The 27329-nt window shown below is 38.8% G+C and overlaps 1 protein-coding gene across 1 annotated transcript in view; it reads left to right on the plus strand.

Moving 5' to 3' along the window:
- LOC149124592 (phosphatidylinositol 3,4,5-trisphosphate 3-phosphatase TPTE2-like) overlaps positions 1 to 27329 on the plus strand; it is a 42352-nt gene that overhangs the window by 5613 nt on the left and 9410 nt on the right. Inside the window, exons 4-8 of the mRNA XM_089303302.1 lie at positions 1672 to 1725; positions 15098 to 15151; positions 17637 to 17687; positions 19251 to 19406; positions 26503 to 26622. Coding sequence (XP_089159428.1) covers positions 1672 to 1725; positions 15098 to 15151; positions 17637 to 17687; positions 19251 to 19406; positions 26503 to 26622 — 435 coding nt within the window. The remainder of the gene's footprint in view (positions 1 to 1671; positions 1726 to 15097; positions 15152 to 17636; positions 17688 to 19250; positions 19407 to 26502; positions 26623 to 27329) is intronic.

A 27329-nucleotide genomic window follows, 5' to 3' on the forward strand; every position in this document is an offset into this window, starting at 1 on the left:
TCACTTTTCAGTTAAGTTTCAGCACTTAAGAAGAATTGTGTATTGATTACAGTATTCAACCAAAAGTATTAAGTAGAACAAACAAAAAAAATACTAAGAGGGATAACATATCAAGTTGCTCATCAACAGTCAGGGTGTGGGCTGTTGCTGCACAATGTAATACTTTATCCATTTTAGTATTTTTTTTTTTGTTCTAGTACCGTTGGTTGAACTCTGTAATTAACACACAATTATTCTTAGGTGTTTATATTTTAACTGAAAAGTGATCCCTGTTAGGAATTTGGAAAACATTATGCTGAGTGAAATAAGCCAATCCCAAAGGGACAAATACCACTTGTTCTCCTTGATAGGTGACAACTAACTGAGCACCAAAAGGAAACCTGTTAAAGTGAAATGAACACTATGAGAAACGGTGACTTGATCAATTCCATTTTCATGGACTTTTAAAAAAATTATTTGAGAGGTAGAGTTACAGACAGTGACAGGGAGAGACAAAGAGAGAGAAAGGTCTTCCTTCCATTGGTTCACTCCCCAAATGGTTGCAATGGCTGAAGCTGCGCCGATACAAAGCCAGGAACCATGTGCTTCTCCCCAGTCTCCCATGGGGTTGCAGGGGCTCAAGTAGTTGAGCCAACTTCTACTGCTTTTCCAGGCCATAGCAAGGGAGCTAGATTGGAAACGGAGCAGCCGGGACTCAAACCAGCCCCCACATAGGATGCTGGCACCACAGGCAAAGGATTTACCTACTGCACCATGGCCCCAGCCACCATGAACATTTTTAATTGCTCTCATACACACCTAGATATTTCTATCAATACCACACATGTAGAAACATAATACAATGAAAGAAAACAGTTGAGTTTTGTGAAACTTACTGTGAGGAGGGTCCTTGAGAACATTTCCATACCTGTAGAGAACTTTTTGTTTTTCTTAGGTCAAATTTGGTAACAAAAGAAGTCATGAAAGGCATGCCTCTTCCAGTCAGTATCTTTGTAACTTTTATTTAGTTTGGGACAAACAGTCCTTTAGGAAACTCAGTTTTGCCATTTGTGGCTCTCTGCTAGAGTGGGCTGAAGAAGGAGAGATTTCCATTTGGAGAAAGAGGAGGAAGTAGTTGTCAGGGAACTCTGGTGCCCTCAGCAGAAGTGACCAGGGCTAATGGAACCTGGATTTGTGCCTCATCTTCCAAACTCTGCCACCACATAAGGCTGGTGTCCCCCACTCAGTAAGGCTTAGGAGGGAGCCCCTGACTCAGGCCTGCAGCTACTTGACCATATGGCATGGGCAACAGGGACAATGTTGCATGGAAGTAAGGAAGTGAGGGACTTGAGAATCAGAAATATAAGTAGGGTAAAAGGGACGTTTCCTGTAACTTACAGTGAAATCTGACAGAAATGGAACCCTAAAGTACTTTCACAGCTTGGCATTAATATAATAGTTACTTCACTCTGGATATACATCTATTTTCATAGACCTGAGATATTTATTACTGGTATATAAACCCTTATTGCTAATTTTTAAAAAGACCTACCAATTTCAAATTAGTGATTTATACAAGTGCATTTAAATGTCAATCAGTTCGTGGGTAGTACCACAGTTTTAACTATGTGACCCTCAAAATAGTTTAGAATTATGTGTTGTGTATGACTATGTACTCTCATGTTTCTTTAGCCCATCCTCTAATGACCTGATGCCAGTAGCCTTTGATGGAGTCACTAATGAAACGTGAGTTATAAAATAAACACTTAAAGATGTATATGTATATGTATATATATGCATATGTGTATGGAAATCCTCCTGTCAACATATACACACAATATTAAATTATACACATATATTGCAATACACACAAGCATACACACACACACACACACACACAAAGGAAAGAATGACAGAAGAGTGGAGTTTTTGAGATTCACTGACAAGGATATCAATGGCAACATATGTCACTATTTTTTAATTTTCTCAGTGGAGAATCTGTAGGTAACTCTTTTTTAGGTCAAGTTGGATAAAGGAGCTACATGTTATAAGACACATCCTTATTCCTGTTAGGATCTTGTCTAAGTAGTAGTCATCCAAGGCTTACCAGATTTAACTTTTTAAGTATGATTTAATTTTTTATAAGACTACTGCAAGGCCGGCACTGTGGCATAGCAAATAAAGCCACTGCCTGCAATGCCGGCATCCCCATATGTGCACCAGTTTGAGTCCTGATTGCTCCACTTCCAATCCAGCTCTCTGTTGATGATCTGGGGAAGCAGTAGAAGATGGCCCGAGTCCTTGGGCCCCTGCACCCAGATGAGAGACACAGAAGAAGCTCCTGGCTCCTGGCTTTGGGTTGGCCTAGCTCAACTATTGCGGCAATCTGGGGAGTGAACCAGTGGATGGAAGACTTCTCTCTCTCTCTCTCTCACTCCCCCTCTCTCTCTCTGCCTTTCCTTCTCTCTGTATGTAACTCTGACTTTCAAATAAATAAATCTTAAAAAAATCATATTAAAAAAAGAACTTTCTGGATTGGACAGAAGGAGGAAAGAATCCTTTTTGGTGCCAGAAGAAGGTAGCAGTGGACAGGGAGCAGAGAAATTTTTCGGGCAGGAGGGACCAAAAGTAGAGCTAACAATCCTGGAAGAGTCCCTCACTCTCCAGAGCTCTGTTAGTTTCAACACTAACAAATTGAACAGGAATCTTTTTATAAAAAATATGATTTATTTTATTTACTCATTTTTATTTTTCAAAAATATTAAATTATTTATTAATTTATTTGAGAGGTAGAGTTACACACAGAGAGAGGGGGAGACAGCGAGAAAAGTCTTCCATCTGTTGGTCCATTCCCCAAATGAATGCAATGGCCTGAACTGAGCCAATGTGAAACCAGGAGCTAAGAGTTTCTTCCAGGTGTCCCATGCAAATGTAGGGTCCAAAGCACTTATGCCAATTTCTGCTGCTCTCCCAATCCATAGCAGAGAGCTGGATCAGATGTAGAGCAAGAAGGACAAGAACTGATGCCCATATGGGATGCCAGCACCACAGGCAGAGGTTTAGCCCACAACACCACAGTGCTGGCCCCAATTTATTATATTTATATGAAAGATAGAGTGTGGAGAGAGAGGGAGGGAAAGAAAGTTCACTCTCCAAATGGCCACAATGGGCCAGAGCTGGGCAGGTCCAAAGCCAGGAACCTGGAGCTTCATCTGGGTTTCCATCATGGACTTGGTCCACCTTTTATGCTGCTTTCCCAGGCACATTAGTGGAGAGCTAGATTGGAAGTGGAGCAGTTGAGACTCGAACTGGCACACATATGAGATGCTGGCACTGCAGGTGGTAACTTAACCCACTACAATACAGCACCAGTCCTGAACAAGAATCTTGAGTCATTTAATGATACTCATTATAAACAAATAATGTTCATTTCCTTGGAAGAGTGATATGTAAGTTTCCAAATAACCAACTTAAATGTAAATTGATGTCAACTAGTATACAAATTATACAGCAGTTTGAACTGAAAGTGAAGTCCAGGAAGTCACATTGGTATCTAACTACTTGAATTTTATATTCTTTAGCACCACGGTATATGAATTCACGTCAACTTCCTGGGAAGGAGCTATCAGTGAAATGTAAGATATAAATATAACAATAAGGTATATGTATAAATACACACAAGTGAAAAATAATATATGTTAATTATATATAAAATAGGTGCAATATATGTATATAAACACATGTGTGTGTGTGCACACAAACACACACACACACACATATATATATTCAGACAAACACTGATACTCACATATCCACATGGAGAAAGGGAGGAGATTGAGATTTGGGAACTTTGTAGTGAGGAGCATGGCAAAAATCTTTTACACTCCAAATGCATAGTCACTTGATTCTATTTGATACTCAAGGAAGACAACTATGATTGGTGAAAATAAAGAGCGGAAAGAGGGATATAAGAGAGAGGAATCTAGACATGGTAAGTGAGATGTATACCGATAAAACGTAGTTGAGATTGAAATAAATGCCCCTTCAAAAGACTCTTACAAGTTGGTGTTAATAGGTTCTTAAATCTGTATATTACAGCCTTCACAAGCCTAATATATTCATTTTCACCACAAAGAACTTCATTTCTAATTTTTAAAAAGCCAATTCAAAAACAGTGATATATGTATGTATATCAGTTTTTAGAAGGAATGTAATTAGTTGACACAAAAAGATAAGATCTCATAACCTATGGTATATCACTATTTACTTTTCAATCCTTTAGACTAAATACAGAAGAATTGGCATCAGACACTCATGAGGAGGTACCCAATACCATGTGAGTTATAAATAAATGTTAAAAGATATATATATGTAATACCAAGCCCATGTATGCACATTCATGACTAGATATAGGAGAGAACTTCAGAAATTTCATGAAAATGGAATTAAAATCAAAGCTTATGCTGAAATTCAAGCAGAGAGAGATCTTTGAAAGTTTTTAGAATATGAATATTATTATAAAACTATGAATGCATTTCCAAAATTCATAGTTAATTTTAATTCTGTTTTCTGAAAAACTAACGATTAGCAGTACCCTATGTATGTTTATACACAAATGTATTTCTTTCAAAACACACACAAATAAGACCACAAAAAGGAAAATTAGGTTGAAATTTGTAAGTCTACTCTTGGGAGTATCCTTGACAACTGATGATAACTTTGGCATCATCTAAATGTTCTCACTGTCAGAAATGTAGTGAATTTTCTATTTTTTTAGATCACACTGGACGAGAGGACAGTTGTGAGTGGCATGATTCTTGCAGTCTGTATATTTGTCATTCTTAGTAACAGTGAATCCTGCAGGAAAGTCTTCTACCACGTGGGACTGGTGACCCAAACCCATTCTGAAACGCATTATGATTTTGACTTAGGCCTAGAGTTACTTTACCATGTCCATATCTCACGGATAAGAAAGACACAGATTTGAAAGTAGGGAGGCAATGGAGGGATTTGAGAATCAGAAATTTGGTGAGATGATAGTGCCTCAAAGTGAAGTGGAATTTGAAATAAATTCTACCACAAAAGGCTGACCCTCACTGGGACTAGAGTAATAAAAAAGAGCTTTACATAAATCTTGAAGCAGATATTTTCAGGACTAAGGTACTGATTACCGTCATAGAAAGCCTCTTTCTAACAAAAATGACAGGCTGAGTTCAAACCGTGATGTACACATGAAATTTAAGGATCAACCAGTTTATGTAGAGTAATAATAGGTTTCTGACCAAATAAAAATAAATTTAGAATTACACCTCAGGTTCAACTGCATACTCTTTTTTCTTTTAAATTTTTCTTTTTTAATTAATTAATTTATTTTCAACTATATACTCTTAAAATCCCTTAGCTCACACATAAACACAAAACACACACACACAGAAAAATAAATATGTATCCACACATCCTTCTGGAAACCCACATATACAAAAACACACTATAGAAAAGGTGAACAAAAAAAAGATAAACATTTGTGAAATTACTCTTAGGTGCCTCCTTGGCAATACAGGGTACCTCTTGATACTCTTGAAATTTTTTCACTGTAACATTTGTTGGTAGCTTTCCAGTGTTTCTTAGGTTGAGTTGGTTAAAGAGGAATCTGTCATAAGAGGGTGCTTCTCTTTGTTGGCATATTTATCATTCTTAGTTGCAGCCAACCTCTTGGGAAACTGTCAGAGTCCTTGTGTATGAGATGCTATCAGATTTGGTGAAGAGAAGAGAGACTACTTTTTGAAATAAGTTGGAGGTAGCAGTGGACAGCAAGCAGCAGAGCCCTCAGCATAAAAGAACAGAACTAATGGAACCTGGGGGAGTCCTCACCCTCCGAATCTCTGCAACCATCTAAGGCTGGTGCCAAAATCCAAACTCACCATTACATTGGATGGAACTCTGATCCCAGGCACGCCGATACTTGATTATACCTCACAGGAAGAAAAACAACTGTTGATGGGTGAAAGTAAGGAGAGGTGATGGAGGGAAGAACTAATAACTGATTTACAGGTGACTTGTTCAGGGGACAACTAGTTGATAAATTAAAAAGTAACTGTAAATATTTTAAGCTTAAAAAGTAAGTCTAAGATGTTATATGGTATCTCACTGTGTACCTTTTTAATCCTTTAGCAATGTCCTGTATGAGTCAGAATCCTCAGGGAGAAAAACCAAAGCAATGTAAGATATAAATGAATAAATAAACATTTATGTCTGTCTGTCTGTCTGCCTTTCTCTGTTTCTGTCTTTCTATAGACATACATACATGCATGCAAATCATGCATTCACACAGAGCACACAGAAATCTGGGATTTTGATTATTCATTGTCAGGAGCATCCATGTAATGGGGTTTCCTTGTAATAGGGTCGCTTCTACCCTCCTCTCATGGTAAGCTTCAGTGTGGAATATTTTTGTCTTTGGGATTAAGGTAGAAAAAAGAACAACTTACAGAGGGGAACTTCTTATTCCTACTGTTTATTACCTTTGGTTACCAGGCAGAGACTGTACTGGAGTGAAAGGAAGGAGCGAATCCTGTTTGAAGCAAGGTGGAGGTAGCAGTGAGCAGAAAGCAGAGGAATCCTCAGCTAATGAGATGCTGGTCTATCCCTTCTCCTCTACAGCTCTGCCTCCATACAAAGCTGATGCTCCAAACCCACACACATCCTCACACTGGATAGAGTCCCTGCTTCAGGGCTGCAGCTTCTCAAACCTATCCGTTGGGCAAGAAATACAACCATGATAGGTGAAATTAAAGATGTAATGGAGGGAATGGAGAATCAAGAAATTTGAAGGAGCAAAAGTATAGGGACCTAAAAACAGAAATTAAACTTCAAGCAGGTTTCATAGCAAATGAGGATTATATTTTAGCATGAAGACCTACTTACATGAGGTGGGCATTTGTCAATTGAGACACTCTCATCTCATAGTGGGGAGCTCACATTGCATATTGGAGTGCCTAGTTAGAGTCAGAGCCCCTCTATTTCCAACCCAGCTTCCTGAAAATCTGCACCCTGAGAGGTGGCAGGTGATGGCTCAAATACATGAGTCCCGGGAACCCACATGAGAAATCCAGATGGACTTTCAGGCTCCTGGCTTCAGCCTGGTCCAGCTCTGGCTATTGTGGCCTTTTGGGCAAGTGAACCAGTGGATGGAAGTTCACATTCTCTCTGCCTTTCAAATGAAATGAAAATAAATTTTAAAAAATGTAAAAGGTCTAGTTACTTAGTCTGGATGTATTACTATTTCACAAATCTAGGATATTCAGTACTGTTCTATAAAAACTCAATCTAATTTTAGAACTGACATGCCAATCCAAATTGGTGATATGCACATGAATATTTAAAGAAACATTAGGGCCGGCGCCGCGGCTCACTAGGCTAATCCTCCGCCTTGCGGCGTCGGCACACCGGGTTCTAGTCCCGGTCGGGGCGCTGGATTCTGTCCCGGTTGTCCCTCTTCCAGGCCAGCTCACTGCTGTGGCCAGGGAGTGCAGTGGAGGATGGCCCAAGTGCTTGGGCCCTGCACCCCATGGGAGACCAGGATAAGTACCTGGCTCCTGCCATCGGATCAGCGCAGTGCGCCGGCCACAGTGCGAGGGGCTGGGGCGGCCATTGGAGGGTGAACCAACGGCAAAAGGAAGACCTTTCTCTCTGTCTCTCTCTCTCTCACTGTCCACTCTGCCTGTCAAAAAATAAAATAAAAATAAAAATAAAAAAGATACATTAGATCAAATCTCATAGACCCAAAAAGAAACATGTACCATTTTAATCCTTTATCCCAAATCTGAGTGAAGCAACAAAAGTAACCCATGACAGAGTAACCAATGAAATGTGAGTAGATGTATTTACCCATATACACAAAGACACATGCACATATACTCACACACTAAAAAACATAAGGCAATGACACAGGGAGACTGAGATTTCCGAGTCTCACTTTCAGGAGCTTCTATGACAAGTAGAGTATTTTTTTAATGCACAGAGACTGACAATTGGTGGAGCAGTTAGGATGCTGATTGAGATGCTTGCATCCCAAATCAAGGTGCTTGGGCTTCAGTCCTTACTCTGCTCCCAATTCTAGCTTCCTGCTAATGTATACCCTGAGTGGCAGCAGGTGATGGCTCAAGTATTTAAGTCCCCACAGCCCATGTGAGAGAACTAGAATAAGTTCTGAGCTTCTGGGTTTAGCGGGTCCCAACCTTGGCTGTTGCAAACGTGTGAGGATTAAACAAGCAAATGAACGATCTCTCTCTCTCTCTCTCTCTCTTTCTCTCCTTCCCTCCCTCAGAAATACAAATGCATTTTAAATGCTTATATATTTTTATATTTTTAAATTAAAAAATTTATTTAGTTAGTTGAAAAGAATTACAGAAAGAGAGGGAGAACCAGTACTTGTATGTGTTGCTAGTGTTGCAGATGATGGCTGAACATATTATGCCACAATGAAGGCCTTTAACACATTTTTAAATTGTATAGATTCACAGGGTACAATACGATGCTTCAATGCATTATATTTCATATAATCAGCACATCAGAGCCAATAACATTCATTAATATACATATTATTTCCTTATGCTGAACCATTTAAAGTTCTCTCCTCTAACTATCTTGAAATATATGATGTATTATCATTGACAGTAATAAGCCTACTTGCAATAGAATATTAAAGCTTATTCCTGGGTTCTAGCCCTAGTTGGGGCACCGGTTCTGTCCCAGTTGCTCCTCTTCCAGTCTAGCTCTCTGCTGAGGCCCAGGAAGGCAGTGGAGGATGGCCCAAGTGCTTGGGCCTTGCATCCACATGGGAGACCTGGAGGAAGCATCTGCTTCCTGGCTTCAGATCGGCGCAGTGCGCTGGCAGTGGCAGCCATTTATGGGGTGACCAATGGAAGGAAGACCTTTCTCTCTGTCTCTCTCTCTCACTAACTTTGCCTGTCAAAAAAAAAAAAAACCAAAAAAACCCAAAATACTTATTCCTGATAATTGTAATCTTTTTAAAAAATGATTTATTTATTCATATGAAGAGCATGACAGAGACAGAGAGAGACAGACAGAGAGAGAGAGAAAGTGAGAGAGAGAGAGAGAGAGAGAGAGAAAATCTTCCATCCATGTTTACTCTCCAAACGTCCACAAAAGCCAGGTCTGGGCCAGGTTGAGGTAAAAATCCAGGAACCCTTTCACTCCTACATAGGTGGCAGGAGCCCAAACACTTCAGTCATCTTACGTTGCTTTCATATGCACATTAGCAGGAAGCTGGATTGGACGTCAAGTAGCTTGGACTCAACTGTGCTCCAATATGCCACGTGGGTGTCACAAGCAGCGGCTTAACCTCACTGTGCCATAATACCACACCCTCTGACTGTAACTTTTAACTTGCTGAGATACTCTTCCCCATTCCCACCTACCTTCTCAGTTCTCAGATAAGCACTATTCTACTCTTTACCTCTATGAACTAGACGTCTTTAGATTCTATGTATTAATGAGGTTTTACTGTATTTGTCTTTATGGACCAGCTTTTTCATTTAATATATTTCTAGTTCCATTAATGTCATTGCAAATGACAAGATTTATATTTTTAAATGCTAAGTAGCCATCTTTTGTGTATATATCTATATACCACATTTACTTTATTTATTTATTGATAGATATTTAGTTTGATTCCGTATATTGACTCTTCTCCTGCAATAAGCAGAAGAATTATGAATTGTATATAAATTATATCTAATTTGAGCCAAAAAGTTAAGCCTAGGAAGTTAAGTGGCATCTGATTATATGTATTTTAAATTCTTTAGCTCTCCTTCACGTGGACCAGCACCTTTTGGTGAAGTTATCAATGAAATGTGAGACATAAATGAATACATAAAGATACATTAACAAATAATTACAGAAGGAACAGGTTTTTTCAACTATTTGTTGAACTCTTAACATAGAGTTAATCATATGTGTGTAAAGCTAATTGAATAGATTTTAGTTAAAAAAATAAGGGAGGAGAAAGAGGGGTGGGAGACTGGGTAGGAGGGTGGGTACAGTGGGAAGAATTACCTTATCTATGAAGCTGTAATTATGAAATATATGGTTAGTATTTCTTAAATAAAAGGTTTCTGAGAAAAAATAAATACAAATAGATGGATAAGATATATAACTTCTACATACATACACACTCTATCTCACACACACACACACATCCATTGATTATGGACTCACACATACACACAGATAGGTGGAGATTGAGATATAGGAACTGGGGATGGTACTGCAGTGCAGTGGGTTAACGTCCTGGCCTGAGCGCTGGCATCCCATATGGGTGCCAGTTCGAGACCCAGCTGCTCCACTTCCTGTCCAGCTCTCTGCTATGGCCTGGGATAGCAGTAGAGGGTTGCCTGAGTCCTTGGGCCCTGCACCCAAGTGAGAGACTAGGAAGAGGCTCTTGGCTCCTGGCTTCAGATTGGCACAGCTCTGGCTGTTGCAGCCATCTGGGGAGTGAACCATTGGATGGAGGACCTTTCTCTTTCTGCCTCTCCTCTCTCTGTGTAACTGTGACTTTCAAATAAATAAATAAATCTTTAAAAAAAGAGATATAGGAACTTCACAGTCAGGAGAAGCCACAGCAATGGAGAGTGAGACCTTCACACTAGACCATCTGTAGGTAAATTTCCATCTTTCAAAGATTGTACTGGATAAAAGAAAAATAGATCATGGAAGATGCTTCTTCCTGTTAGTGTATTATCACCATTAGTCACAGGAAAACACTTAGGAAACTCAAATGTTTTGTGTATGAGATTTTAGTAAAGTGGGCCAAGCATAGGGGGTTGGGGCACTCAGTATTATTTGGAACAAAGAGTAGTGAAGAGGGAGCAAAGGAACCTTAAGCAAAAAAGAGGAACAAAAAGCTAACATCCCTGGAAAAGTCACCTCTCGAGTGCTCTGAAAACATGTTATGGCTGGTTGCATGTCTACCATCTTTTCATCTGGCATCAGTGCTTAAATGCTTATATTTCAAAAAAGAAGGATATCAAATAAAGAATCTAATGTGAAATCTTAAGGACTTAGAAAAATAAGAGCAAACCAAATCCCAAATTAAAAGGAGCCAAGAAATATTAAGGTTCAGAGCAGAAATAAGTGAAGTGCAAAAAAAAAAAAAAATGATATGGAAACTAAAGAAAAGATGGGGCCGGCGCCATGGAGCACTAGGTTAATCCTCCACCTGCGATGCTGGCATCCCATAGGGGTGCCAGTTCTAGTCCCGGTTGCTCCTCTTCCAGTCCAGCTCTCTAGTTTGGCCTGGGAAAGCAGTGGAGGATGGTCCAAGTATTGGGCCCCTGCACCTGCATGGGAGACTGGGAAGAAGCACCTGACTCCTGGCTTTGGATTGGCACAGCTCTGGCTGTAGCAGTCACTTGGAGAGTGAACCAATGGAAGGAAGACCTTTCTCTCTGTCTCTCTCACACTGTCTGTAACTCTGCCTGTTAAATAAATAAATAAAATCTTAAAAAAAGGAAAATACAAAAGATCAACAAAAAGAAAAACTGATTTTTGGAAAAAATACACAAAATATATAAACCTTTAAGACCAAAAGTTAAACCTAGAAAGTCATAAAGAGTTCTGACTATATGTGTTAAAATCCAACAGGACTTTATATATATGAACATGAAACACTACATGGTTATAGAGCTAAAGTGAAGTGATATATATATAATAAAAATATATAAACATACATAAACATATAAATATATACATTTATACGTATATGCAAGCATTCATATCTATACATAGATAATGAAAGAGATGGAGATTTGGGAAGTTCATAGTCAGAAAAGTATATGGTATATAGCATCCTTGACAGTGTTTCTTTTTTTTTAACTTTTATTTAATGAATATAAATTTCCAAAGTACAGCTTATGGATTACAATGGCTTCCCCCCCCCCAACTTCCCTCCCACCCACAATCTTCCCCTTTCCCGCTCCCTCTCCCCTTCCATTCACATCAAGATTCATTTTCATTTCTCTTTATATACAGAAGATCAGTTTAGCATATATTAAGTAAAGATTTCAACAGTTTGCACCCACATAGAAACACAAAGTGAAAAATACTGTTTGAGTACTGGTTATAGCATTAAATCACAATGTACAGCACATTAACGATAGAGATCCTACATGAGGAGTAAGTGCACAGTGACTCCTGTTGTTGACTTAACAAATTGACACTCTTGTTTATGGCATCAGTAATCTCCCTAGGCTCTTGTCATGAGTTGCCAATGCTATGGAAGCCTTTTGAGTTCACCGACTCTGATCATTTTTAGACAAGGTCGTAGTCAAAGTGGAAGTTCTCTCCTCCCTTCAGAGAAAGGTACCTCCTTCTTTGATGACCTGTTCTTTCCACTGGGATCTCACTCGCGGAGATCTTTCATTTAGGTTTTTTTTTTTTTTTTTTTTTTTTTTTTTTTTTTTTTTTGCCAGAGTATTTTGGCTTTCCATGCCTGTAATGCTTTCATGGGCTTTTCAGCCAGATCCACGTGCCTTAAGGGCTGATTCTGAGGCCAGAGTGCTATTTAGGACATCTGCCATTCTATGGGTCTGCTGTGTATCCCGCTTCCCATGTTGGATCGTTCTCTTCCTTTTTTTTTTTTTTTCTATCAGCTAGTATTTGCAGACACTAGTCTTGTTTATGTGCTCCCTTTGGCTCTAAGTCCTATCATTATGATCAATTGTGAACAGAAATTGATCACTGGGACTAGTGAGATGGCACTGGTACATGCCACCTTGATGGGATTGAATTGGAATCCCCTGGTATGTTTCTAACTCTACCGTTTGGGGCAAGTCAGCTTGAGCATGTCCCGAATTGCACATCTCTTCCCTCTCTTATTCCCACTCTTATATTTTACAGCGATCACTTTTCAGTTAAGTTTCAACACTTGAGAATAACTGTGTATTGATTACAGTATTCAACCAAAAGTATTAAGTAGAATAAACAAAAAAATACTAAGAGGGACAACATATTAAGTTGTTCATCAACAGTCAGGGCAAGGGCTGATCAAGTCACAATTTCTCACAGTGTTCATTTCACTTTAACAGGTGAAATGAGCACCTTTTTGGTGCTCAGTTAGTTGTCACCTATCAGGGAGAACATATGATATTTGTCCCTTTGGGACTGGCTTATTTCACTCAGCATAATGTTTTCCAAATTCCTAACAGGGATCACTTTTCAGTTAAAATTTAAACACCTAAGAATAATTGTGTGTTAATCACAGAGTTCAACCAATAGTACTAGATAAAAAAAAATACTAAAATGGATAAAGTATTACATTGTACATCAACAGTCAGGACAAGAGCTGATCAAATCACTGTTTCTCATAGTTTGACAGTGTTTCTGACTAGTCTCTCTGTAGCCTATGTAGGCACCTTTCTTTTGGGGTGGATTGGATAGGAGAGAATAATGTTACAAGATGAATGCTTCCTCTTCCCTATGTTATTCATACCCTGGGCATCACTGGCCAAACTATCAGGATATCTTCAGAATCCTCTGTGTGAGAACTTATTGGACTGGCTGAAAGTAGGAAAAGGTCATATTTGGAGAAAAGGGGAGGGAGCAGATAAATCTTCAGCAGAAAGGGGAGGTGGTAATGGAGCCTGGATGTGTCCCTCATCCTAGTAAGGCAGGTACCCTGAAGCTAAAAATAACAGCATATTGGAGGGAACCCTGACTCATGCTACCAGCTACTAGACCCTGTCTAAAGGGAAGCAAGATCACCCTGATGAATTAAAGTAAGGAGTGAAGGAGGGGCTTAGGAAGCAGGGCTTTAGGTGCAATAAGCATCCTAAAGTTGAATTTCAAATAAATTCCATCACAGAAGGTTTTTACACATTGCTTCAGATTCAGTAGTAAGAAACTGCACTTTAATACTGAACCATTACATTTTTGACAGGACTAAAGTACTTAATACAGTGATATAAATTATCATTTTTAAGGAACATGGTATATTCTATTCCAAATAATTAATTTATATATGAAGTTTTTAAGGGTCAGCCAGTTTATAAGTTGAAGGGTTATTGTAACCATTTTTAAGTAAAACAGCAAATTACGCAAGTCACATGGCATCTTACTATGTACCTTTTTAATCCTCTAGTACTGTCCAGTCAGACTTGAAAACATCCCCAAGTGAATGCACAAGGTAATAAGATATAAATGAACTGGGGTGTGTGTGTGTGTGTGTGTGTGTGAGAGAGAGAGAGAGAGAGAGAGAGAGAGAGAATTTGGGATAGTCACTGTCAGGAGCATCCATGGGAATACAGAGTTCCTTCCATGCCATTCCTAATGTTCTTTTCATGGGAAGCTTATGTATGTAATACTCTTTGTTTTTAATCTTCATATAAAAACAATAATGATAGTTTGAGAAGGGAGTCTTCTTGCTTCTTACTTCACCTACTTCTCTTGTTCTTGCTTCTTACTTCACCTACTTCTCTTGTTACTGCTTACTTCACCCTTAGTTTGTAGCAGCCAAAACCTTTAGGAAAGTATCAGAAAGTATGACACTTTACTAGAGCAGGCCAAGGCTGCAGAGAAAGCCATCGGGATGGAACAAGGAAGTGGCAATGACAGCAGCTGAGGTGCCCTCAGCAGAAAAGAATAAAGCTAATGCATCCTGGATGTATCCTTCACTCTCCAGAGCTGTGCCACCATGTGAGGCTGGTGCCTACCCACAAACACACCATCATGTTAAAAGGAGCTGCCACTTCAGGTCTGCTTGACCTTACCTGAGGGGCTGTAGAGATGTTATGATCATGGAGATTGAGATGGTGACTGTACTTGAGAATCATGAAATTGGATGGAGCAAGAGAAATAGGTACCTGCAAACTCAGGGTGAATTTTGAAATAAATACTGTTACAAATTGTGGTTAGGTTCAACTGTAAACAACTATACTTAAATCTGTAGTAGTTAACTTTTTGACCTGTCTACAGTTAAACTTTTTGAAAATTTTTTAAAGATAAACCAGTTTATAAGTTAATGAGTAACTGTAACTAATTGAACTAAGATAAAATCTAGGAAATTATGTTGTATCTGATATACACATTTTTAATCCTCCAGCACCACCTTAAGTGAGTCAACAGCAATATCTGTTGATGAAGGCGTCGATGAAACGTGAGCTCTCTATAAACAACTATATTTGTATATGTAAACCAATACACATGTAAGTAGACACACACACACACACACACTCACACATACATACCCAGAGAGATGGAGATTTGATAATTTCATTGTCAGCAGCATCAGTGACAATACAGCATGTCTTTGACATTTTTCTAAAGTCTCCTTTTATCTGTAGGTACCTTTCTATTTTATAAGTTTATTATTTTTCAGCTTGAAAATTTATTGTTAACCTTTTGCCACATTCATTTCATATGTGGAGATTATGCACACACACATATATACTATTTGTTCTTCTTTTAAAAGTTTTATTTTATTTCTTTCAAAGACAGAGTCACAGAGAGAGGTAGAAACAGAGAGAGAGGCCTTTCATTCACTAGTTCACTTCCCAAATGATCACATCGGCCAGCATTGAGGAGATCTGAAGCTAGGAGCCCGGAGCTTCCTCTGGGTTTTCCAGGTGGTTGCAGGCATCCTCAGCTGCTATCCTAGGCACATTGGCAGTGAGCCAGATCAGAATTCAAGCAGTCAGGCCTTTAACTGGCCCCCATATGAGATCCTAGTGCTACAGGCAGGGACTTTAACCTGCTGTGCCAAAGCCCAGCTCCTACTATTTTTTCTTGAAAACAGATTAATATGACAAAGTCAGGTATTTATGATCATGATCAACATATGAAGAAAGAAGGAGACAGTGTCATGTACATGGTATGAATGAGAGAAGCAATATTTATAACTATATGTCAAATGATGATAGCCACACAATTTTTATACTCTCCCTGTATATTAACTTCCACAAATAAGAGAAAATATGTGATATTTGTTTTTCTTGGTCTGCTTTATTTCACATAATCTAATGATCTCCAGTTCTATCCACTTGTTCCAAATGTCTGGATTTCATTCTTTGTTATGACTGTGTGATATTCCATTAGGCATATGTGCCACATTTTCTTTTTCTAAACATTTTACTAAAATATAATTATATCACAGTTTCATTATCTGTCACCATTTGATGGATATCTGAGTTGCTTCCATGTTTTTGCTATTGTCAATTATTGAGCTGCTATAAACATGGGAGTCCAGCTACCTCTTTCATATACTGATTTCATTTGCCTTGCATATATTTCCAGGGGTGTGATAGCAAGATCATATGTCAGGTCTATTTTTAGTTTCCTGAGGAATATTCATCATATTTTGCATCCGATTTGCATTCCCTCCAACACTGTTTGAAGCTGCACTTAAATTGCATATTTTGATAAGAACAAAATAGTCTGAATTGTATATTTACTCTGGATAGTTTTGAAAAGATGCAGAAAAAGAATAGAGAGGCTAGTGTCATTCCAAGCTACTCCTTTGTGCCTCCATGTTTCTGTCAAGCATGGTTCTCTGTGGCCACACTGTTAAGCAATTTCAGGGTTGTAACAATTCTTTGCTTCCTGGAGATCCAGTGCACTGCAGGAGTCAGAAAGGGCTTGTAATAAGAGGATGCCTACCTCAAGGTAAATTTTACTTCATTAATCAATCAGTTGCCCATCTACCTAAGTCTTAGCTCCTTAAGCTTGAGTGGAAAAGGTGGGTGCAGGTAGATTAAGGGGATATTAAAAGTATTGGAGCTTTCTTATATTTAAGGTTAACCTAACAACATTCATCCATGTCCTAAGTTCTGCTCAGTATCTGTTCGCTCCATTCTCTAGTTTTGGGCACAGGCTGTCAGAGCTGTGTTGTGATTGATTCCACTTGGGATGGAATTTGAGTCTTGCATTGGAGGTTTCAGCAGGGTAGGAAATCGGTCCCCAGTAGTTACCTTGTCTGTAGCCATGTGGTAAAATGAAGCATCACTAGAGACTACATCAACCAGGCTTTTGTTCCTGTCATGAATGGAAGGCGCTCAGTCTTTAGGACATTTTTCCTTGGAAATATGTGCCTAACTTCCTTACCTCCAAAGTACATTTGCAACACCAACTGTAGCTCTCATTAATGATTATCTGTTCACTGGGAATCCAGTAGCAACAAATGAACATTATAGGATAAGAATACCATTTATTCCTGATGCCCATCCCTGAAATCTCTTACTGCTGTGGATCCTGAGGTCTATCCTGAATCTGGTGACCTGCCCATGATGTCCTAGCTCATTCATGTAAGAGTTGATGTGAGAAAAACAGTTCTACCTTACCACTCTCTTCTTGTCCATACTATGTACATTAGTTTATGTCCCTACATTTATTATTACCATTTAGTTAGAGTCAGGGCTTTATACCTAAGGGGAATGTTACTAAATATCCACAGCTTAGTGTTCTACTCACACACAAAACCTGATGTTGCATAAAGCTAAACACATTTCAGTTATTAGCAAAATGGACTTTGTTTTACAACTTCTGAAAATTTTTCTTGTAAAATTGTGAAGTGCCTTCCTGAATTAAAATCATAATGTATTTTAATGGAAATCTGTGATTGATTGCGTATTTCCTTCTTTTTGCAGCAGCAGGATAAAGAACATTGCTCGCTTAATTGTATCATCCTTTGCATTCAGGTGATACTTTTAAAAATAATTTAATTAAATATGTATGATATTTAATATCATTATTCTAATGGAAAATTATATGTAAACAAAACAAAAATATTTTACCATTAATATGGTGTTAAATAACTATGCTATTGCAGTATTAAAGCAGTCATAAACTATATGTGTTTTTTTTTTAAATGTTGTTAAATATACCATGTGCTTTGCTTTTATACAATCTAATTTGTCTTGGATTTATGGCTTAAGCTGGACATCAGGACTTGCAAAGAACTAGTATTTGCCTAAATCTAACAGTAATATACTGGTATGTTTTCTATCTGTACAAGTGAAAATAATGCGGCAAACAAGATAAATTTCCATAGGGCATTTTGTTAAATACCATACACACTAGAATTACTTTTTAATTTTGGAACCATTTTACTAGTTCCTCTTCTGTACACAGAGGAGAGGAAGACTTCATACAGATTAATACAATATAATTCCTTTTAAATTAATATTCTCATTTAAGTTGGAATTATCACAAAGTACATTGAAGATTAATTCATCATCACATACTGCTAATAATATAATCAATTTCTAAGGAATGTGTTTAGAATTTATAAGAAAAAGATGTAGGAGGCACTTTAAAGTTCAACAATCAAAATACTGATATAATTAAATTATTTTTTATGTGAGAATTACTGGGTCAGAAGCACCCATGAATATGTACTGTTGAAACAAATACTGATAAAAAAATTAACTAGTCAAAGTTGTCTTTGAAGACCTTGATGCTAAATATGCCCACACTTGGTTTTTATTACCAAATTCTTAAATATTCTCCAGATTAATAAGGTTTAAATTTTATGGGAAATTCATAGCTACTCCTTATGAAATTCTCAAGTTACAAGCATAATTTACAAACAGAGACATATAATTCTTTTTTTTTTTTTTTTTTTTTTTTTTTTACAGGCAGAGTAGACAGTGAGAGAGAGAGACAGAGAGAAAGGTCTTCCTTTGCCGTTGGTTCACCCTCCAATGGCCGCCGCGGCCGGCGCACTGCGCTGATCCGATGGCAGGAGCCAGGATCCAGGTGCTTTTCCTGGTCTCCCATGGGGTGCAGGGCCCAAGCACCTGGGCCATCCTCCACTGCACTCCCTGGCCACAGCAGAGAGCTGGCCTGGAAGAGGGCCAACCGGGACAGAATCCGGCGCCCCGACCGGGACTAGAACCCGGTGTGCCGGCGCCGCTAGGCAGAGGATTAGCCTAGTGAGCCGCGGCGCCGGCCAGAGACATATAATTCTAATATTGTTTTCCTGCTGTGTCTTGAGGAGTCAGTCTGATATGCATCCTATAAAAAGACACGGTAACATGTTGTAAAATAGGCTAGTGCGAATTTTATTCACCAGCTACTGCTTTGGTTGGGTGAAAACTGAATAATTTTTTTGAAATTCTGAGGCAACATGGTCCTTCCTTTAATTTGACATTTAATTTTAAATAATTACATATTGCTATCTGATTATTAAACTAAATATAGTCTAACTTTAGAGCAAAAATCTATCTGCATAATCATTATTTATATTTTATTTATTATAGAGTATTTGGAATTCTACTCATATTTGTGGATATATTTCTCATCATGTCAGATGTACTTTTCAACGAAAACACAATGGTTTTGGAATTGCGTTCAGCTTCTTTGGCTATTGCACTCTTTTTTTGCTTTGATGTTTTACTCAGCGTATATGTTGAGGGGTAAGTCTGATTCTTTTTTTTTAGCACACAAAATAATTTTATATTATCATAAGACACATTCAAAATAATTAGTAGGTCAGTCCAACCAAATGTGTCCCTCTTTATCAGAATCATTCTCCGGGATGGCACAGTCCGTAGAGAAATAGCAACTCCAATCCCAGATTTTCATTGATTGCATGTTAATAGTATATATTCTCCAACAGTGCATTCTAGAAGCTTCTTTGAACAGATAAAGCTTAAAGAGAATGCAAAATAGGACCAGGCAGCTGATGTGTCAATATGTACATTAACAGGGGGAACATGTATTGAATATAGATAACAAAAATCCTCAACAAGATATGAACAAATGATTCCAGCAGCACATCAAAAGGATCATTCATCACAATCAAATGGGATTTATCTTGGGGATGCAAGGATGATGGAAACAACGTCAATCAATTATATACCACATCAAAGTAATGGATAAAATCCTGATGATCTTAATAGAAACAGAAAAAGCACTCAGTAAAATCCAATCAACTCATAATGAAAACTCCGAACAAATTAGGTTTATGAAGAGTGTACCTCAATAATAAAGGCTATAGATGAAAAACTGATAGCCAACATTGCACTGAATGGGGAAAAGCTGAAAGCAAGTTCTCTAAGATCCAGAATGACACAATGTAATGTCCTCTCTCAGTACTTATATTCACTACCACACTGGAAGCTTTGGCCAGATTCATTAGGCAAGAGAAAAAACTAAAAGGCATGTAGGAAGACAAAGTCAAAATATACATATTTGTAGATGATATAATTCAATGTACAGAAACACCTAAATATCCCACCAAAAGAATGTTAGAAATAATAAACAGATGGGTCTGGCGCTGTGGCATAGCAGTTAAAACCACTGCCTGCAATGCTGGCATCCCATATAGGTGCTGGCTCAAGTTCTGGCTGCTCCACTTCTGATCCAGCTCTCTGCTATGGCCTGGGAAAGCAGTAGTAGATGGCCCAAGTCCTTGGGCCCCGGCACCCATGTAGACCTGGAAGAAGCTCCTGGCTCCTGGCTTCAGATCGGTGCAGCTCCAGCTGTCAGGGCCAATTGGGAAGTAAACCAGCAGATGGAAGACCTCTCTCTCTCTCTCTGTCCCTCCTTCTCTCTCTGTGTAACTCTGACTTTCAAATAAATAAATAAATAAATCTTTTTTAAAAAAGAAATAATAAACAAAAAAGTTTGTAAAGTTGGAGGACACCAAATCACCAAGAAAAATGAATAGCATTTAAAAAGTTTTATTTATTTAAAAAGCAGAGTGAAAGAGAGCAAAAAGCAGAGACAGAGAGAAAGATCTTCCACCTGCTGGTTCACTACCCCAACAGCCATGTCTAGGCCATGTCTAGGCCAGGTCTAGGCCAGGTCTAGGCCAGGCTGAAGCCAGAATCCAGGAACTCCATATTGGTCTCCCACATGGGTGATAGGGGCCTAAGTATTTGAGCTATCATCTGCTGCCTTCCCAGACACATTATTAGGAAGCTGCATCAGAAGCAGAGTAGCTGGGATTCAAACCAGGCACTCCAATATGGAATGTGGGTGTCCCAAGTGGTGGCTTAACCTGCTGCACCACAACGCCTGCTCCACTGGCAGCCTTGTTATATACCTATAATGAACTTTCTGAGAAGGAAATCATAAAATCAGTCTCATTCAAAAGATCCATTTTTTAAAAAGCATCATGGAATAAATTTAATCAAAGATGAGAAAGACCTCTACAATGAAAATCACAAAACATTGATAAAAGAAATTGAAGAATACACACATACAGATGGAATGAGGTCCCATGTGGATTGGAAGAATTAAGATTGTTAAAATGTCCACATTACTCAGTGCAATTTACAGATTGAATACAATCATCAAAATACCAATGACTATTCTTTACATAACTAGAAAAAAATCCTAAAATTCACATAAAAGCACAAAAGACCCCCTAGAGCCAAAGTAATCTTGAACAAAAAGAACAAAGCTTGAAGCAACACAAACATGTCATCAAGTGATAGTAACGAAAATATCATGGTATTGGCATAAGGATACATAGAACAATGAAACAGAATAGAGATCCCAGAAATAAATCCACACATCCATAACCAACAGATTCTCAACTTAGTCACCAAAAATATACAATGGAAAAAGGACAATGTCCTCTATAATGATGGTGGGAAAGCTGAATATCCATAGACAGAAGATTAAAACATCACCCTTCCCTACCTCTCACCCTATACAAATATCAACTCAATATAGATCAACCTAAATATAAGGCCTGATACTGTGAAACATCTAGAAGAAAACATAGGAGAAACACATAAAGGCATCAATATAGGCAATGGGTTTTGGATAAGACCACAAAAGCTCAATCAACAAAAAGCAAAAATAGACAAATGGGATTTTATTGAACTAAAAGGCATCTGCATGGCCAAAGAAACAATAAACACAGTGAATAGACAAACTACGAAATAGGAGAAATATTTGTAAACTATATATCTGACAGAAGATTAATATATAGAATATGTAAGGAGCTAAAAGATGTCTACAGAAAAATTCAATTTCTAAAAAAAAATATGTTTGAAAGAGTTGCAGAGTGATAGAGGGAGACACACACACACACACACACACACAGAGAGAGAGAGAGAGAGAGAGAGAGAGATATCTTCCATTCACTGGTTCACTCCCCAAGTGGCCATAATGGCCAAGGCTAGACCAAGCCAAAGCCAGGAGCCAAGAGCCAGGATCCAGGAGCCAGGAGCTTGATCTGAGTCTCCCACATGTGTTCAGGGGCCAAAGCAGTTGGATCATCCTCCACTTCATGTTAACAGGGAGCTAGATTGGAAGTGGAGCAGCCCAAATGTGAACTGGTGACCATATGGGATGCCAGCATTATAGGCAGTGGTTTAACCCATTATGCCACAATGCTGGCCTCAAAAAATCTAATTTTAAAATGTGAAAATGATATATTAGACATTTCTCAAAAGAAGAAATTCAAATGGCCAAATTTATGAAAAATTTCTCAATCTCATTAGACATCAGTTAATACAAATTAAAACTAGTGAGATATTATCTCATCCCAGTTAGAAAGGCTATTACCAAAAGGACAAAAAAACCTATAAAGGCTGGTCAGGATGTGGGAAAAAAGAAATTCATATACCCTGTTGAAGGGAATGTAAATTAGTACAGCAGGTGTGGAGGCTCCTCAAGAAAATAAAACAGATATACCTGTGGGCAAGTCTTGGCACAATGGGTTAAGCCACTGCTTCACACACCTACATCTACACCAGAGTGCCTGTGTTCAATCCCAGCTCCACACTTCAAACCAGCTTCCCACTAATGTGCACCCCGGGAGGTAGTAAGTGATTACTCAAGTACTTGGGTCCCTGCCATACACAGAAGAGACCTGGATTGAGTTCCTGACTCCTAGCATTGAGCTGGCCCAATCCCAGGCATTGTAGGCATTTTGGGAGTGAATGAATTAGCGGATGGGAGATCTCTCCTCTCCCTCTTTAAAATAAATAAGTTTTTAAAATAAATAAGTGAATAAATAGACATTTAAAATAATAGATGTACTACACCATATGATCCAGTTATCTCACTTCACAAATTCAAAGGAAAGCAATTCAGCATGTCATAAAAACACCTGCACTCTCATGTTTATTGCTGCATTATTCACAATACCAAGATGTGAAATCAACCTAGGAGTCCATAAACATATGCATAAATAAAGAAAATGTGACATATATACACAATGGCAAATTATTCAGCCATAACAAAGAATGATATCCCATCAATTTCTTTTTTTTAAAGATTTATTTATTTATTTGAAATTCAGAGTTAAACAGAGAGAAAAGGAGAAGCAGAGAAGAGAGAGAGAGAGTAAAAGAGAGAGGGAGAGAGAGAAAGAGGGAATGAGAAAGGTCTTCCATCCACTGATTCATTCCTCAGTTGGCCACAACGGCCAGAGCTGCACCAATCCAAAGCCGGGAGTTAGGAGCTTCTTCCGAGTCTCTCACGTGGGTGCAGGGGCCCAAGGACATGGGCCATCCTCTACTGCTTTCTCAGACCATAGCAGAGAGCTGGATCAGTAGTGGAGCAGCTAGAACTCAAACTGGCACCCATATGGGATGCTGGCACTGCAGGCAGCGGTTTTATCCATTACACCACAGTGCCAGCCCCAATATCCTATCATTTTCCACAAAACGCATGGAACTAGAGAACATTATGTTAAGTGAAGTAAATTAGACACAAAGAGACAAATACTGCATGTTCTTTTACATATGTGGAAATGAACAAATAAAAAGTTAAAAGTCAACCTATATTTAGAATAGTATTTACTGGAGCCTGGAAAGGTGAGAGGGAAGTTAAAGGTTGGGTAACAGGTGCCAAAATACAGTTAGAAGGAATAAATTCTAGTGTTCTACAATACAGTGGGATGACACTAACCTATGAGATATTTTATGAATAAATTAGAAGAGAGGGGTTTGAAGACTCCAAGCATAAGCTAATGGTAAAAAGAGGGGAACATTAAGTATACTGATCTAATCAATATGATTCATACACACTTATTGACACACCACACTATAGCCTAAATGTGTACAATTATTAAGTGTTAAAGATTCTGGGGCCAGCGCCGTGGCTCACTTGGTTAATCCTCCACCTGTGGCGCCGGCATCCCATATGGCCACTGGGTTCTAGTGTTGATGGCTCCTCTTCCAGTCCAGCTCTCTGCTGTGGCCTGGGAGGGCAGTGGAGGATGCCCCAAGTGCTTGCGACCCTGTACCCACATGGAAGACCAGGAAGAAACACCTGGTTCCTGGCTTCAGATCAGGGTAGCTATGGCTGTAGCGGCCATTTGGGGGGTGAACCAACAGAAGGAAGATCTTTCTCTCTGTCTCTCTTCCTCACTAACGCTATCTGTCAAATTAGTAATAATAAAAAGGAAAGATTTGGAAAAGGTGTTTAAGGAGATATAAATGCTACCTAAGCTGATTTTATAATCACACATTAAAAACATGTATCAACTTATCAAAGTAAATACAAATATGTACAATTAAAATAACAATATTCAAAAAGAAATAGAAACACATATATGAAGTACAAATATTGATACTTTTATTAAGAGTTGAGCCATGGGACAAGCACTGTGGTGTAGCAGGTAAAGCCACCTCTTGCAGTGCTGGCATCCCATACGGGCACCAATTCTTGTCCTGGCTACTCCACTTCCAATTCAGCTCTCTGCTATGGCCTGGGCAAATAGTGGAAGACCTGTGTGGGAGACCCACAAGAAGCTCCTGCCCCTGGCTTCAGATTGGCGCAGCTCTGGCTATTGTGGCCAACTGGGGAGTGAACCAGTGGATAGAAGCCCCTCCCCCCTTCTCTGTAACCCTGCCTTTCAAATAAATGAATAAATCTAACAAAAAAAAAAGAGTTGACTCATGTTGCTGGCACTGTGACTGAGTGAGCTAGGCAGCCACATTACAATGCCAGCATCCCATTTCAGAGCAACAGTTCAAGTCCCAGCTGTTCCACTTCTGATCCAGCTCTCTGCTAATACTTCTCTGAAAGCAGTGGAAGATGGCCCAAGTATTTGGACCCTGCCCTTACATGAAAGACTTGGATAGAGTTCCTGGCTACTGTCTTTGGCCTGGCCCACCCCTAGCCATTGCCGTCATTTGGGGAGTGAACCAGAAGATGAGACATTCTCTCTCTCTGTTAATGTCTTTGTCTCTCTGTCTCTGTGTCTTTGTCACTCTGCCATTCGAAAAAAATGAATATTTAAAAAATAATTGAATCATAATTGACATTTAACAGTATACTAAGTACTAGATGATAAATAATAAATAACTCTGTGTCTTATCTCAGAATGAAATTTTTGGAGTCGGCACTGTGGTGCAGTGGGTTAAGCTGCCACGTGCAGTACCAGCATCCCATATGGCAAGCAGTTAGAGTTCCTGCTGCTCTACTTCCAATACAGTTCCATGCTAATGCACCTGGGACAGCAGTGGAAGATGGCCCGAGTCCTTAGGCCACTGCACTCATGAGGGAGACCTGAATGAAGCTCCTGGCTCTGGCCTGGCAGAGCCCTAGCCGTTTGGGCCATTTGGGGGAGTGAATCAGCAGATGGAAGATCTCTCTCTCTCTCTCTCTCTCTCTCTCTCTCTCCTTCTCTTTCTCTCTGCAACTCTCTGCCCTTCAAGTAAATAATCTCTATAAAAAAGATTGCAAATTTTAGTGAGGTGAAGCGGAGACACGAAGCATGCTCTTCCCATTAGAGGGCAGTGAAGCAGCGGTCACTTTTTCTCTGCCAGCTTTCTGAGAAAGTGTGTGGTATGAGGCAAGCCTTGGACATGACCAATAGGGGAGTCAAGGACTAAGTTCTCCAGCCTCCTTTCATCCAGAGGATCTCAGAAGGCAGTATGTCTCCTCTCTGTTGACTCCCCATCCTCATGCCATTGAACTAAGCAGAGTTGCCCAAAGTCAGGTTTCTCAGTCCCTGAAAGGGGCCTCCTTGACTCAGAAGAAGCATTCCCTGGAGAACAAGTGCCCATGTCTGAAGGAGCCACTTTGAGGAAGAAGCTGTGGTGGATGGAATTCATCTTTGCCTAAAGGAGGCTACACAAGCCTGCAGGTATTCCAGTGTCGGTTCAGAGCCAGACCATGAGTTTGGTGGTCTAAATAGTGATGCTTCTTTCTCTCATAAGCTTCTCTGTTATAACTCCTCACAGCTCCAGGTGCTCTAATGCTGTGAAATATTCACCTTCCATTGCCCAACACCCACATTTCTTCTGTCACCTACATGAAATCAATGCTTGCCTTATTCTGTGGTTCTCCTCCATCTGTTACTACACTGAAACTGCCATATTAAAGCTTTAGTTATATATACAAATCTCATAATGAATATAAATTTTCTGTATGTAAAATTTCCATTCACATTTCATTTTTATCAAAATTGAATCTAGAACTTACATTTTAAATAATTATTGAAAGTAGATTGCTTAATTGGAATGAGTCAAATAATATGCACTTTAAATATATTCTTATCTTCCCTTGTGAGGGACAAACTATTTTTTTATATTGCAGGAGGAAGCAATATTTTTCTGATCTATTTAACACCTTAGATGCTGTCATTATTGCGATAACTCTCGTGATTGATATCATTTACTTCTTTTTTGAGCTAAGAATTCTGAAAGACATACCAAGGTATGAAACATATATCTCTCAGTTTTTAAATTTTTTTGTATTTTCTGTGGCATTTATTCCATATAGTCTTTTTAACTTGGAATATTCTGATTCTGTACTAAATAAGCTACTTAAAAATGAAATCTTAGATAAATTTCCACATACTTCAAACCTTTGATTTTAGCATAAGCAAAATTCAAATGACTTTAATCATGAGTATCAAAGAACAGCAAACAAAACAGAAAACCCAGAAGTGATATGGATAGCAATGCAGAGGTGGTTTTGCAGTACAGTTATCGTAGAAATGAGGAAAGTTGAGGCAAAGTTAGAACCGTTCAGGATTAGGAAATTATTTTTTACTGGAGCAATGAGGAAAAGAAGCAAATATGATTTGGGATGCACATATAGTAGGCGGGAGCTCACCAGGCTTATCCATTAGTCAAATAGCTGACTTTCTTCTATACTCCAGCTTTGATAAGGCTTCAGTTCAGACCCAATTAACTGTGTTATGTGTTAGGCTTTGGAGTTGTTTGAAAATAACAAGCTGTGGAGGGAGGGGTGGGAGGAAAGTGCCACCATATTCCTAAATCTGTATGTATGAAATATATGAACATTTTACAGCTTAAATAGAATTTAATAGAAGAAAATAGCATGAGCGAATGTGGTCCTCTATAAGCAACCTGAACATTACTTGAGGGCTTACTAGAAATGCTAGGAGAAAAACACCT

This window comes from Oryctolagus cuniculus, chromosome 9 (genome assembly GCF_051225735.1).
Source record: "Oryctolagus cuniculus isolate XC-2025 breed Fujian yellow rabbit chromosome 9, ASM5122573v1, whole genome shotgun sequence".
Taxonomy (NCBI): Eukaryota; Metazoa; Chordata; class Mammalia; order Lagomorpha; family Leporidae; genus Oryctolagus; species Oryctolagus cuniculus.